Source organism: Ornithorhynchus anatinus, chromosome 16 (genome assembly GCF_004115215.2).
Source record: "Ornithorhynchus anatinus isolate Pmale09 chromosome 16, mOrnAna1.pri.v4, whole genome shotgun sequence".
Lineage (NCBI taxonomy): Eukaryota > Metazoa > Chordata > Mammalia > Monotremata > Ornithorhynchidae > Ornithorhynchus > Ornithorhynchus anatinus.
Window position 1 is genome coordinate 44,524,585 of NC_041743.1, and position 14,117 is coordinate 44,538,701.

At 64.2% G+C, this 14,117-nt stretch overlaps 1 protein-coding gene across 1 annotated transcript in view; it reads left to right on the plus strand.

Annotated features, from left to right (window-relative positions):
- Window positions 1-1,204: 1,204 nt before the first annotated feature.
- Window positions 1,205-14,117, plus strand: part of ARID1A (AT-rich interaction domain 1A) — a 44,600-nt gene continuing 31,687 nt past the window's right edge. Inside the window, 1 exon segment of the mRNA XM_029080843.1 lies at window positions 1,205-2,476. Within this exon segment, the coding sequence (XP_028936676.1) occupies window positions 1,205-2,476 (1,272 nt within the window).

A 14,117-nucleotide genomic window follows, 5' to 3' on the forward strand; every position in this document is an offset into this window, starting at 1 on the left:
GTGGAGGAAGGTGGAGCAGGAGCTCCCAACGGGAGAGCAGTCCGAAGCCAGCCTCTCGACTCCGGCGACACCCGCCCCGTCTCTGTGGATAATTCACTTCTGTGAAATGGGGGCGATCCCTCGCCCCGTGCCCTCGGGGCCTGGTAGGGGCGGGGGAGGCCGCAAATGCAAAGTGTCTAAGCGCCTAAGGACCATCTCTCTCCCAGCTAAGGGTCGGGGCGAGGGGGGGAAGAAGCCAGCCGGGCCGCTTCGAGCCGAGCCGGGTCTTTAGTCAGGGTCTGGAAGGGGGCTTTGAAGAAGAAAATTGCCCCGGAGGTGCTAAGCGGCAGCCGGGAGGCCGGTGTCTGGTGACAGCTGCCAGGGGGTCGGGCGGGCGTGCGGCGAGGGCGGCGGGTAAAGTTCACGCTGCCCGACTTCGCTCGCTCCCTGGCCGCCGGGGGAAGGAGGGAGGAGGCGGAGGGGCCGGCGGCCGCCGCTCCGGTCCGGGTTTTCCTCGGCGCCGCCGCCGCCGCCGCCGCCTTTGTGAGGGGAGGGAGGCTCCGCTCCGGCGCCGGCGCGGCTCCGCTCCGGGTCTTGCGGGCGGCCCGGAGGCGCTGGGTAAAATGGCAGGGCCGAGCCTCGTGTCGGAGTGAGGGGGGACTCGCGGGAGAGTGGGGAGGCCCAGCCGCCGCCGACGACCAGCTAAGGCCCGCCGAGCGGCCCCGGAGCCGGGGAGAAGGCACGGGGGAGGGGAGGGAGCTGCAGGAATAGAGGCCGCCGGCAGCAGCAGCAGCGGCAGCAGCAGCCACCGCCCGCGCTCCTTCCTTGCCTCCCTCCCTTCTTCCCTCCCTCCCTCCCGCTCGCACGGCGCCCGGGCTGCTATTGCCGCCCGCCCGTCCCGGGCCCCCCTCCCCTCCCCCCCCCCCCAGCCCCCTCCCCTCCCCCCCCCCCCGCTCCCTCCTCCTTTCTCCGGCAGCAGAAAGCGGAGAGTCACAGCGGGGCCGGGCCCTGGGGAGCGGAGCCTCCACCGCCCCCCTCATTCCCAGGCAGGGCTGGGGGGGAATGAGCCGGGGGAGCCGGGCACGGAGCCCCCACAGCCACCAGCAGCCCCGCCGCCGCCGAGCCGGGGCCGGGGCCGGGGCCTGAGCCGGCGGGGCGGGGGGACCGTCGAGCCGCCGCGAGGCCGCGCACGGGCGCTCGGTCGGCGGAGGAGACGGCGGGGATCATGGCCGCGCAGGTCGCCCCCGCCGCCGCCAGCGGCCTGGGCAACCCGCCGCCGCCGCCCTCGGAGCTGAAGAAACCGGAGCAGCAGCAGCAGCAGCAGCGAGAGGAGGCGGCGGGAGAAACGGAGCAGCAGCAGCGCGGGGAGATGAAGGCGGCGGAGAGCGAGGGCCCCGCGGCGGGAGCGCCCCAGCCGCCCGGGAAGGACCTGCCCGACGGGGCCGAGAGCAACGGGGGCGGCGGCGCGGGACCGGCCGCGGCGGCGTCGACGGGCGGCGGGCCCGGCGCCGAGCCGGACCTGAAGAACTCCAACGGGAACGCGGGGCCCAGGCCCGCCCTGAACAATAACCTCCCGGAGCCGGGCGGCGACGGGGCGGCCCCTCCGCCGCAGCCGCCTCCGCAGCCGCCTCCGCCGCCGCCGCCGCCGCCGCACCCGGCCGCCGCTCTGCCGCCCCCCGCCTACGGGTTCGGGCCGCCCTACGGCCGGGGCCCGGTGTCGGTGTCGGTGGCGGCCGCCGCCGCCGCCGCCGCCGCCGCTGCCTTCCACCAACATGGCGGACAACAAAGCCCTGGGCTGGCGGCGCTGCAGAGCGGCGGCGGGGGCGGCGGCGGGGGCGGCGGGGGCCTGGACCCGTACGCCGGGCCCCAGCACAACTCGCACGGCGACCACGGCTTCGCCAACCACCAGTACAACTCCTACTACCCCAACCGCACCGCTTACCCCGCGCAGGCCTACGCGCTCGGCTCCCCGAGACCGGCGGCGGCGGGAGCAGCGGGAGGAGGGACCGGCCCCGGGACGCCGGCCCCGGCCGCCGCCTCCAAGCCGCCCCCCGCCAACGCTTCGACCCCCGCGGCCGCCCCGGCCTTCCCCCAGCAGCAGCAGCAGCCTCAGCAGCAGCCTCAGCAGCAGCAGCAGCAGCGGTTCGGGGCCCTGGGGGGTCCGGCCGGGCCCGGGCCCACCCCGCAGCCCACCGCCACCCCCACCCTCAACCAGCTGCTCACGTCGCCCAGCTCGGCCCGGGGCTACCAGGCCTACGGCGGGGCCGACTACGGCGCGGGGCCCCAGGACGGGCCCGCCGGCAAGGGCCCCGCCGACTTGGGGTCGCAGTACGTCGGGGGCGGCGGCGGCCAGGGCTGGGCGGCCGCCGTGGCCACCGGAGGGGCCCAACAAAGGAGCCACCACGCGCCCATGAGCCCCGGGACCGGCGGCGGGGGAGGAGGAGGAGGAGCGGCGGCGGCGGCGGCCGGGGGGCAGTCCCTCTCCAGGACCCCACAGGTAAAGGGGCTTTGGGGGTGAGGGGTCCGGGGAAGGGGCGCGGCTCGACACCCCCCGGCCCCGCTCTCCCGCCCCCCCAGGCCGGGGCCTCCACCGCCGGGGAGCTGCCATTGTCTCTGCCTCGTCTCTCCTCTTCTCTTAAAATGGCTGCCCGCCTGCCCGCCTGCCTCTCCTTCCCCTCCGGCCTTTGTGTCGGGCCTTCCCGAGGGGGGGGTTCCGCACCCCTCGAGGCCCGACGCCCCCCTTGCCCCCGCCGGGGGGGTGGGGGGGGGGGGGGGGTCCGAGGAGCGGGGTGGGGAGGAGCGGCCCCGGGGCCGGGGAGAGGACTGGGGGGTGGGGGGGTCGGGTCGGCGGCCGGGATCCCCTCCGAGCGACCCCCCCCCTTCCCGTCCGCCGGCCGCCCCCCTCCCCCTTCCAGGGGCAAGGGGGCTCCGGGGGTGGGGGACGAGGAGGAGGGCCGGGCCCGGCCCCGGGCGGCCGGAGCTCGCCCCCGGGGGGGGAGGGGAGCGGCGGCCGCCTCCCCGGCCCGGCCCCCGTGGCCCGGGCCCGGCCCGGGAAGTGCCGGTAAACAGCTGAGCGATCGGAGTAGTAAGTGCAGATTGCTTGGGTTTGGGATTTGAATTATGGAGGTAAAATCCTTCTGTCAAAGCCAGGAGACAGTTGGTCTTAGGTTGACATCCTATCTGTGATCTGATTGGCTCCCCATCTCCTGCTCTTGGCCATTTATAATTGCCTCTGATGTAATGGTACAACAATCCTGATGAGCTCATAAACTTTTACACTCCGCTTTTCTGCCAGCCATAACCCAAACCATCACCGCCACTCTCTGCCTTTTTATTCCAGAGCCGAAAACGGGCCGTGACCTTGAGGAGGTTTAGCGGGAGCCCCAGCCCCAGACGGGCATTGTGCCTGAAACAAAAGAGGAGGCGATGGCATTTTTGTGGGTGGTGGGGTGTGTGTCTGTGTGTGTGTGTGTGTATGGGGGGGGGGGGGGGAGATTGATGATGATTTTTTTTCCTCTCCCTTTGCTCTTCCCCCCCCCCCCCCATCTTTGGGCCTCGTTATCTTTTTTTACACCACCCGAAATAGACCCCCCTGTTGTCAGATGGGTCCCTCCGTACAATGGGCTGGCTGCGTTTGGGTGCCGTGCGGCGCAGATGACTCCTTTTGATGGTTCACGAGGACCCTTTTTGTCCCCCCCGCCCCGCCGACCGGATTTTGAGCCCGTTCAGCTTTTCGGGATGGAAACGAGGCGGCCGGGCTGGGTCTCCGGGGCCGGGGGCCAGCGGGGCTCCGGGAGAGGGCCGTGAGGCCGCATCCCTGGAAAGAGATCCCGACCCGTTCGCCCGGGCACGGCGGGCACCACGAAGTCGTGCCCCGAGGAAGTGCGGGCTGCGCTCTTTGTTTACATGTGGAGTCGCTTTAACACCTTCTTCCGTTAATTGGAGTTTGGGGAGAGAGCAGCCGAGAGGCTGTCTGAGGAGGGAGGGGAGACACAGAGAGCCAGCGGGCCGGTGAGGGAGAGCCGGGGCCGGGGCCAGATCGTGTTCGGGGTCCGGTCTGGAGTCTCTCTCAGCGGTCACTGGCTGTTTTGGAAAAGCGGGTGATTAGCCAAGGAATAGTGGGGGTGTGCGCGTGTGGCGTCTTTCCTCCCGTGTGAGGATGAACACCCGTAGGTGGGTGGGTGTCGAGGGGGCGTTTGAGTCGTCCGGCTCGGGTTGGCGGAAGGCGGGTGTTCTGTGGCTGTTGGGGTCAAGGGGGGTGTCGGATCTTGCGCCTCAGGTCCGGGTAGGTGTACGTGTAATAATAATAATGATAATCGTGGTGTCTGTGAAGGACTTGCTGTGGGCCAGGTATTGTACTAAGCGCTGGGGTAGATGCAAGGTAATTGGGTGGGACACGGTCCCTGTCCCACGTAGGGCTCACGGACTTCATCCCCGTTTTCCAGATGAGGTCACTGAGGCCCAGAGAAGTGAGGCGACTTGCCCCAGGTCGCCCAGCAGACGAGGGGCAGCGCTGGGGTGAGAACCCAGGTCCTGGTGATTCGCAGGCCCCGGGCTCCGTCCGCCAGGCCCCGCAACTTGTGGAGCCTTCCATCCTAGGTTGTTGTAGAAGGGATCCCGTTGACTTCCGGAGGATCAGGGGAGATTCCGTGGAAGTCCTCCTTCGTCCTGGACCGTCCTCTCTCCCACCCCTCTGTTCCTGCCGCTCCCTTTTCCTCATCCCTCGCCTCCCCAGCCTGGGGAAGGAGATCCTCTCTCTCTCGCTTCCTCCCAAGTCTCCTGTTGGCGTTGGAGCGGGGGGGAGGTTTGGTTCACTTCAAGTGGCCTGATTTTTACTCAACCGCGTCCCGTCGGAGCTGTCAGAAGCCACCTAACTCTCTTTCTTGAGCCCTCGGAGCTGAGGGTCTAGGGGGGCATGCCCCCCGAACTTGTCCGGGATCTGCCGGGGGGGGGGGGGGGGGCAGTTTGCCCCGTCCCTTCCCTTCCTCTTGGGGGCAAGTTGCTCCTCCAAGAGGAGTTTGTGTCTCCTGGGTGTCAGGCTGGGAGGAGGCAAGATACTTGGGGAGGCAACCTCCCCAGGGGGAGAGGAAGGAGGGACTCGGAGTGAAAAGAGGTGACCCGGCCCGGCTGCTGGAGGGTTAAAATCCAAGGCCGGGCAGCCCCGGGAGAGGGGCAGGTGTGCCCGCCTTCCTGCCCTGCCGGCACATTGATGTGGGTTGTCTCTGGGCAGGAAGTCAAACTCTCTTTACTCCTTTCAGTTCATTAGTTGGGCTTTTGGGTCCTTGTGGGAAGGAAGGGGAAAGGCTGGGAATCCCCGAGGGAGAGATAAACGGAAACCAGAAGAGACGTCCCGAGCGGGCCGGTGGGCGGGCGGGCCAGCTCGGGGCAGCGCCACGGGGAGCCTCGCGTCTTTACTCGCTTCCCTCTGACTCTCCCCGGCCCTTAGTACGGGGCTCCGCGCGCAGCGCGGGCTCGGGGAACCCCATCGATCTGACCCACTGGCACCGATCCGCCTGTGCGTTCGGGGAGGGAAGGTCGGACGGGGGCAGGGCAGAGGCTTTGGGCGCTTCGTACCAAATGGGCAGCGACCAGAGCCGAGTTGCCGCTTGCCGGTCCCCCTGCCCTGTTCCGAGAGGGCCTTGGGGCGTGAACGGAGCCCTGCTCTGTGAGCCTTCCTCACGGAACGGGGCCGTGACGGGCCTGGGAGTCAGAAGGTCGTGGGTTCTGATCCCGGCTCGGCCACTTGCCTGCCGCGTGGCCTCGGGCAGGTCCCCTCTCTGTGCCCCAATCTCCTTCATCTGGAAAATGGGGATTAAGACTGTGAGCCCCAGCCAGGACGGGGACTGTGTGTCCAACCCGATTTGTTTGCGTGCACCCCAGCGCTTAGTACAGTGCCTGGCCCAGAGTAAGCACTTAACTGATACCGTTATTGTTGTTGTTATTCTTAGGTGGGCCTAGGGTCCGTGGGGGACGGATGGGGTGTCTGAGCCAGGAGGGGATGGGTCAGCCAGGGGCCGGGCCTCGGGCCGACCAGGCTCTGCTGGCCGCTTGGACCACCTTCGCCTCTTTCTGTCGCGTTCCTCGTGCTGCTCCGGGGGCAGGGGGGTGACGGGTGGGGCCCGCGGGTGGGTTGCCGGGGGGGTCCCGTCCCAGGCCCGGACACCTGAGGCTGTGGGGTTTCCGAGTTCGGGCCGAGAGCGGCGCCCCCCCCACCTGGGGTGAGGCGAGGGAGCCCTGGCTGCCGCGGAAAGGTCGGCTGTTGGCGAGCCCGGCCCGGCTGGACGAGGGCGAGGTCCGGAGTTCTCCGCTCCAGAGGAAAGTCGGAAGCGGCGGGCTTTGGGGGATCCCGGCCAAGGGCTTCAGCTGCCCCCCGGCCCCCTGCTAGTCTCGGAGTTCCTGCGAGTTAACGTGGGTGTGCAAGAGGTACTCAGCGGGAGCTGCCTTGCGGGCTTGGCCTGCTAAGTGTCGTCGGGCGGAGGCGCCAGCCAGTGGGGGCCGGGCCTGGTCAGCTCCCACCTCTAACCTCAAGCACAGGCAGACCCCGAAGGAGGCCCGGGTCGGCCACCGGCCCCATCTCCCGTCGCCGGATCCTCAACCTGCCCCTCACCCGACGTCTGCCTGGGAGTGGGGGAGATCGTGGGGTCGGGCCGGCAACGAGCGGGAGCGCCGGGTGGCCGCTCATCCTGAGCGGGTCCCTGTGGCGGGTCGGGGGCCGTAGGGGACGAGCAGGAAAAGGCCTGGCCCTCGACGGGGACTGGCAGTGGACTCTGGTAGCACCGAGGAGCTGGGCTTGCTCTGAGGTCGGGGGTGGGGCGGGGATGCACCTCAGGTTTTGCTTCTCTGAGTCCTTTCCAGCGGGAATCCTCAGCCGCTCGCGTCCCCTCGGCTGAGACTGGGGTCATGGGGGCTCACTCCATTACCCGTGGCTGGGAAGTTGCCAGCGGGGCTGGTGGCTCTGGTTTCCTGTCCCGCCGCCGGCGGTATCCTTTAAGCTCCTACTCCACGCCAAGCACCGTTCTAAACGCTGGGACAGATAATTGGATTGGGTGCGGGCCCTGGGCCCCCCCCCGGACACTCCTGGTCCCAGCTGGGGAGGAGAAGAGGTCTCTTATCCCCATTTTGCAGATGAGGAAACCGAGTCGTGGAGCCTGTTCTCCAGGACCTGCTCTCCCACCCTTCCCCGGGGGCCAGGAAACGGGGCACAAGAAGCGGCATGGCCTAGCGGATAGAGCACGGGCCCGGGAGTCGGTAGGACCTAGGTTCTAATCCTTGCTCTGCCGCTTGTCTGCTCTGTGACCTTGGGCAAGTGACTTCACTTCTCTGGGCCTCCGTTCCCTCCTCTGTAAAATGGGGATTCCGACTGTGAGCTCCAGGTGGGACTGAGACTGTGCCCAACCTGATTTTCTTGTATCTACCCCCGACGCTTAGTACAGTGCCTGGCACCTAGCACTTAACAGATGCCACAACTGTTGGTATTCCTGATTCTTCACTGTCCTGTTCCCTTGCCCGGTTCCTGATCTCCTCCCGTCGACTGTAAGTTCCCTGTGGGCAGGGAAAGGGCTCTGTTTACTGTCCTCTCCCGAGCACTTGTCCAATGCTCCGCACGCGGTAAGCGCTCAGTAAATTCCCTCGGAGTGATTTTACCCGTCTGAAGGCCGAGCCCTGGCCCCGGAGACTGGCCGAGAGCAAGCCGGAGGGATCCGGAGCTGGCGAGGCTGCAATGGGTCGACCCATCGCGTCGGCCTGTCCTTTCCCTCGAGCTTAGCACAGTGCTTCACGTTTAGGAAGCGCTCAATAAATACTGTTGATCGCAGCAGGTTGACCCTCCCTCTTGCCTGGAATCTGACGCTTCGTGGAGTCGATGTGTTTGTCGGGGCCCGAGAGAGGGAAGTCCATGGGGGAGGGTTGGGTGGGTAATTGTTAAGCGCTTACTCCGTTCCAAGGGCTGGGGGTAGATACAAGATAAGCAGGTTGGACACAGTCCCTGTCCCACGCAGGGTTCCCTGTTTAAGGATTGAAAATGGGCGTATTATCCCCATTTTAAAGATGAGGAAACTGAAGCACGGAGCCATGAAGCCCCTTGCCCAAGGGTACGTGACAGGCAAGTCATGGAGGCAGATTAGAACTCGGGTCGCCCGACTCTTAGCCTGGGCTCTTCCCACTAGGCCTCGCTGCTTTTATCCCATGGCACTTCGTGCTCGTTTTGGTCTTTGAAGAGAACCTCCCGCTTCTGAGCGCTGTGGAAATTCCTGCCGAATCGCTGTCGATAGGTGCCCAGATGGCTTCCGAAGGGAGGAGCCAGTGGCCCCCACCGTGGTGCCAGGCGAGCGAGTGGCACAGCGGTTTCTAGGCAGCCGATGGAGCTGGTGAGTCCGGTCCTGGCATGGAAAGGAAGGGGAGAAGGTGGCGGTGGAGGCCTCGTCGTGGCCGACCCAAAGATCAGTGACCCCTTCTGGGAGGCAAGAGGGGTCATCTCCGAGCGGAGGGGAAGGGCAGGGCCCTGGTCTTGGAGGGCGCTGGGCAGTCAGGGCTGTCGCCAACAGGAGCATGGACAGAGCGCTGTCCGGCCGCTGACCGCGCGGGAGGGAGCCCTAGAGTGAGAAGACACGGTCTCTGCCACTAAGCGGGCGAGAAGGACGCTAAAATAATTCCAAGGGGGAGGCTAGCGGTTCTGTGGATCAGTGGGTGTGTCCGTGTCCAGAAGCGTTGCCGGAACGCGTCGCTGGACACGGCCTCGCCTCTCGTTCCAGGAGACCGGGTTCGCCCAGCCCAAGGGGCTGGGGGGTAATCGAGGGCGAGGGTGGGCCCGCAAGCCCCCAGCTGAAGGTTGGAAGAGCTGTGACTTGGGGAGAAGACCAGTTTAAATGGAGAAGGCTTTCTGGTGGAGGCGAACGACGGTGAGAATAATGAGGGTATTTAAGTGCTTACTGTGTGCCGAGCACTGTTCTGAGCGCTGGGGTAGGTACAAGGCATTCAGGCGGTCCCACGTGGGGCTCACAGACATCATTTCCATTTTACAGATGAGGTAACAGGCTCAGAGAAGTGAAGTGACTTGCCCAAAGGGGAGAACTGTGGTCTGGCAGATAGGAAACCAGAAGGAATCCCCATGGGGAGAGACAAGAGTGAGACCTTTTGAATAGGTGGGCTGAAGGGGGTCAGAGAGCGTGAGCTGGAGGGTGGTGGGAGAAGAGAGCGATTGGGGAGGCAGGAGAGCGCTCTGTCTGCCGGGGGTCTCAGGCCAAGTTGATGGGCGATCAGAATGTTGGGGTGGGGAAGGAAATAGGGGGGCGACCCTCAGAGACCCTGCGCCGCTGTTAGGGGAAACTCTCAAAACCAGATTTTTTCCAAGCGTTTTTGAGGTCCTCCCTCCCCTCGCCAAGTGGGCGGGTCAGTGAAGGGCAGGAGGTTCCCGTGTCCCCGCGGGGCCGAGCCTCTTCCGGACTCCTAAGCCACCTGCTTGGTGTTGCTGTGTACACTGTCGGACGATCGAAGGCGACCGCCACCGGTGGAGTAGGTCGGTCCGTGTGGCCAAGGGAAGCCCCTGAAGGATGTGAAATCCGCCCGGCTTCTCGTTGTTGCAGTTGGGTTGTTGTCACTTGGCCCGACGGGGGATTGGCATGTGTGCCTTGGCGAGGGCTGGGTGCGGGGGGCGGTGTACGGTGGTGCCAGGGGCCAGTCAGAGCGGGTGGGCTGGCGGGATTGGACCTTCCAGACTCCCTAGGTTCTGTTCCCGCCTCTTAGCCGAGAAATCACATTTGTCCCGCTCTCAGCCAGTTAACCAAAAGCATGGTTAGAGCATCTGCTGTGGGCCGAGAACTGTACTAGTTGCTCGGGAGAGGACAGGAGACCTAATGGACGTGATCCCGGCTCCGCCACTTGTCTGCTGTGCGACCTTTAGCAAATCACTTCTCTGAGCCTCAGTTCCCTCATCTGTAAAATGGAGATTGAGACCGAGCCCCATGTGGGAGAGGGACTGTGTCCCAGCCGATTTACTTATATCCATCCCAGCGCTCAGTACGGTGCCTGGTACATAGTAAGCGCTTAACAAATGCCATAATGATTATCCTTGCCCTTAAGGAGCTTACAGTCTTTTGAGGAAGGTGGATACTAAAGTCAGTTGCAGGTAGGAGAGTGGAAACGAGTAGAAAGATATGGACCAAAGTGGCGAGGGGTGGGGGTGTGTGTGTGGGGGGTGTGTGTGTATGTGTGTATGTACACACCCCCAAATGTTTGGGTGGTTCAGAAGTGACAGTTGGGGATGGATATCGTGCCCAGTGCTAAATGCATCTTGGTACCTTCTGGGCCTTCGGCTGGCTTGGCTGTCAAGAGATGGTGTTTATTTGTTCGGCGCTTACTATACGCTAAGCGCTGGCATAGATAGAAGACCGTCGGATCGGTTACGCTTCGGATCCGAGGGAGGGAGAGCAGGGGTCTCTCTGAGGAAACGGAGGCCTAGAGGGCTTGGGCCGGAACTTGGCTCTTGGACTCCCCCGCCCCAGCTCACCCTCTCCAGTAGTCAGCCCTGCTCTTTGTGTGCCCTCGAAACCCCGGGCGAGGACGCGGGCCGAGCCCCGGGGCCGGGTGGCGTCACCGTGGCGGGCACGGGAGGGTCATTTCCGCTCCGTGACCCCCGGCTCCCTCAGCCGAAAAACCTTTCTCTGGGATGGCGAAGTCATTGGAGTTCCAGTGGCTGGCAGTGGTGCCCGTGCCCAAGCCTTGGTTTCCCTCACAGCCGGCCCACGGAGAGGCCTTGCCGTAGCTCCCTGGCCACTTTTCACGCAGCCGGCCCGTGGGGCGAGGGCTAGTGGACGCGGCCTCGTCTCTCATTCCAGACGGTGGTTGATGGGCTTAGCTGGGCCCTGGGGGCTGGTTGCTGGTGGCCCCGGGCTGAGAAGCAGCGTGGATTAGTGGATCGAGCCCCGGCCTGGGAGCCGGAAGGACCTGGGTTCTAATCCCGGCTCTGCCACTTGGGTGCGGTGTGACCTTGGGCATGTCACTTCACTTCTCTGGGCCTCAGTGACCTCATCTAGAAATTGGGGATTAAGATTGGGAGCCCTAAGTGAGGCAGGGACTGTGTCCAGCCTGGTTAACTTGTACCTCTCCCAGTGCTTAGGACAGTGCCTGGCACGTGGTAAATGATTAACAAATACCACAATTATTGTTGTTATTTGGAGCCTGGAGGAGAAGGGGTCTGTTTGTGAACACAAGGGGAGTCCAACTTGGAGAACCCGGGGTGTTATGCTAGGGCCCAATACCAAGGGTCTGGGACCGGTTTCGAGTGGATGGGCCACTATTTCTGCTCCTTTTTTTTTTTTTTTTCAAGTAGCAGTTAAGTGGCTACTGTGTGCCACACGCTGGCCTAAGCATTGGGGTAGATATGGGACAGTCAGTTGGAACAGGTCCCTGTCCCACACGGGGCTCACGGTTTTAAGAGGGATGGGGGAACTGGTGTTTTATCCCTATTTTACTGATGAAACTGAGGCGACGTGACTGCTCAAGGTCACCCAGCAGATCAGTGGCTGGCCCGGGATTAGAACTCAGATCTCCAGATTCCCAGCCCGGTGCTTTTTCCACTGGGACACACTGCCTTCGCTCCTGCCCCTCCCTAACAGGCCTCAGATATCTTCCAAGCCCGGGGCATCTAATCCTCCTTTCCCTCAATGGGTGGGGGCAGTGGACTCACCCCTCTGACCCTGCTTTTGGGGGACCTAGGCCTTCCGAGGACTCAAGCGTTCCCTCTTGCTGCCGGCTTACTCTCCCAAGTGCTTCGTACAGTGCTTAGCGGTCAAGTGCTCAATAAAGGAGGCTTGGATGATGGATGGGCTTTCTGTGCTGGATAATAATAATAATCGTGGGATTTAAGCGCTTCCTATGTGCCAGGTACTGTGCTAAGCACTGGATTATTATTATTATGGTATTTGTTAAGCGCTTCCTGGGTGCCAGGCACTGTACTATGCGCCGGGGTGCATATAAGCAAATCAGGTTGGACACGGTCCCTGTCCCAGTCTCAATCCCCATTTTACAGATGAGGGAACTGAGGCCCAGGAAAGTGAAGTGACTTGCCCACAGTCACAGAGCAGACAAGTGGCAGAGAGTGGGAATTAGAACCCATGACCTTCTGACTCCCAGGCCCGGGCTCTATCCACAAGGCCATGCTGCTTCCCTAGGCCACGCTACTGGCGATTCTGCGTGTTGGAGATCCTCCCCACCCCCGCCTCCCGGGCACAGCCGTCCCGCTCTCCCCAGAGCCCTCGCCCGGCGGCGGAGACCTGCAGGTGGCCCAGGGCGGCCCGCCCGTGACCCATAGCCGGCCGGCGGGGAAGTCGGATCCGTAAGGCGGGGGGGGGGGCGGGGCGGGCGGGGACGACAGGCAACTGCCGCGGCACGAGTTTCCCGGCGTCCGGAAACCAGGCCCGGTCTCTGCTGCTGCAGCGGCTGCCCGCCTCCTTGCCTCTCCCCTCCCCGCGGGGGGAGCGCCGGGCCCAGCCCACTGCCCCGGCCCCGCCCCTCTCTCGCCAGGATTTCCTTCTGACCGTGTGCGAGCGTGTGTGTCGTGTACGTGTGATGCGCCCAGCACCCCCCGCCCCGGTGTTGGTTGGCCCTCTCGCCATCCTGCCGGCCAAAGCGCTCTGGGTGGTGGTGGTGGCATGGGTTGGGCTTATACTAATCTGTCAGCTGCCACGGGTGCGAGCACCCCCTCACCACCACCATCGCCGACTCCGCTCGGGGGCCGCTGGTGTTTCCTGGGGCCGAGACCTGGTGTGGGGCTGGGGCGGACACCATCCCGGCTGTTAAATGTCACCCGCCGGCACCCGAGCCTTTTGAGCATCGTGGGTCGTCGTTCCGGGCGGACCTGCAAAAGACTGCTCTGGGCCGGGGAGGGGAGGGTGGCAGGTTTGAGGACCCTTGGCTCTGACTTGCGGGGTTCACCGTCTGTCCAGAGCCGGAGCTCACCGGGGCCAGAAGGCTGGCTACCGGGACGACCCCGACTACCTTTCGGGCGCTCTGTCCCGCGGGGCTCCATGATCGGGGGTGGGGGGAATGTCCCCGGCCGCCCCCGTACGCAACGCTGGGCCCGGGCATGGGAGATAGCTACGTCTGAGCCGTTGGCGGCGGTAGCTGGCAGCCTCTTCTGAGTCACTAAAACTGGGAAAGAGCAGGTGGGGCTCCCTCACACTGATTCCTTCGCTCTTCCTCTCTTCCCCCCCTACCCCCTTCCTCCGTGTGTCTGTGTGTGTCGTATGTGTGTATGTCTCCTCAGAGCAGAGTTTCCCTCCAATATCAGAGTTGGGAGCAGAACCCAGGTGTGGTTGATGGTCACCCCCGACTGGGGCCGGGCAGACCCTCCCCGACTAGCATGGCCGGGGTCTGTCCATCAGAGAAAGGGTCGTGATGGTGGACCCTGGTTCTCGGTTGGCTTTTCTAGGGCGCTCGGGGCCGTGGAACGGTCCTGTGGCTCAATTGTATTTTAAATGAGGGTGGATAGTATTGATTCCGCTTACTCTGGGCCCAGTTCTTCAGACTGGACACAGCCCGTGTCCCTGTACGTGGCGACTCGGAGATGGGGTGATTGTCCAGGGGATCCCCGAGCGACACGGGACCTGGTTTGAACACCTTTTAGAGTTGTGCTGCGTCCCTTGTGGCCACGTGGGCCGCCTTGGGAAGAGAAGAGACTTCATCTTCATGTGTGTGTTGGGTTTGGGAGTTACCCTGGAACGGTGTTGTTGATGATGACAATAATAATTGTGGTATTTGCTAAGCACTTACTATATGCCAGGCACTGTCCTAAGTGCTGGAGTGGACACGAGCAAATCAGGTTGGACACAGTCCCTGCCAGTCTTAACCCCCATTTAACAGATGAGGTCACTGAGGCCCGGGGAAGTGACTTGCCCAAGTTTACCACCTGACAAATGGTGGAGCCGGGATTGGAGCCCAGGTCCTTCTGACTCCAAGGCCCATGCTCTATCCACAGGCCAGGCTGCTTTTCTACACAAGACCACCTGGGTTGGTGCCTGCGAGGGGTTCCTACCCCTGCAGCCTCCCAGGGCTCCTGACTGAGCCCCCTCAGGATGCTGTTGCCACCCTGTGGGAGTTGGGGGGGGTCTCTGGGTTTGAAGTATGGTCCGGGGAAGGCGGCT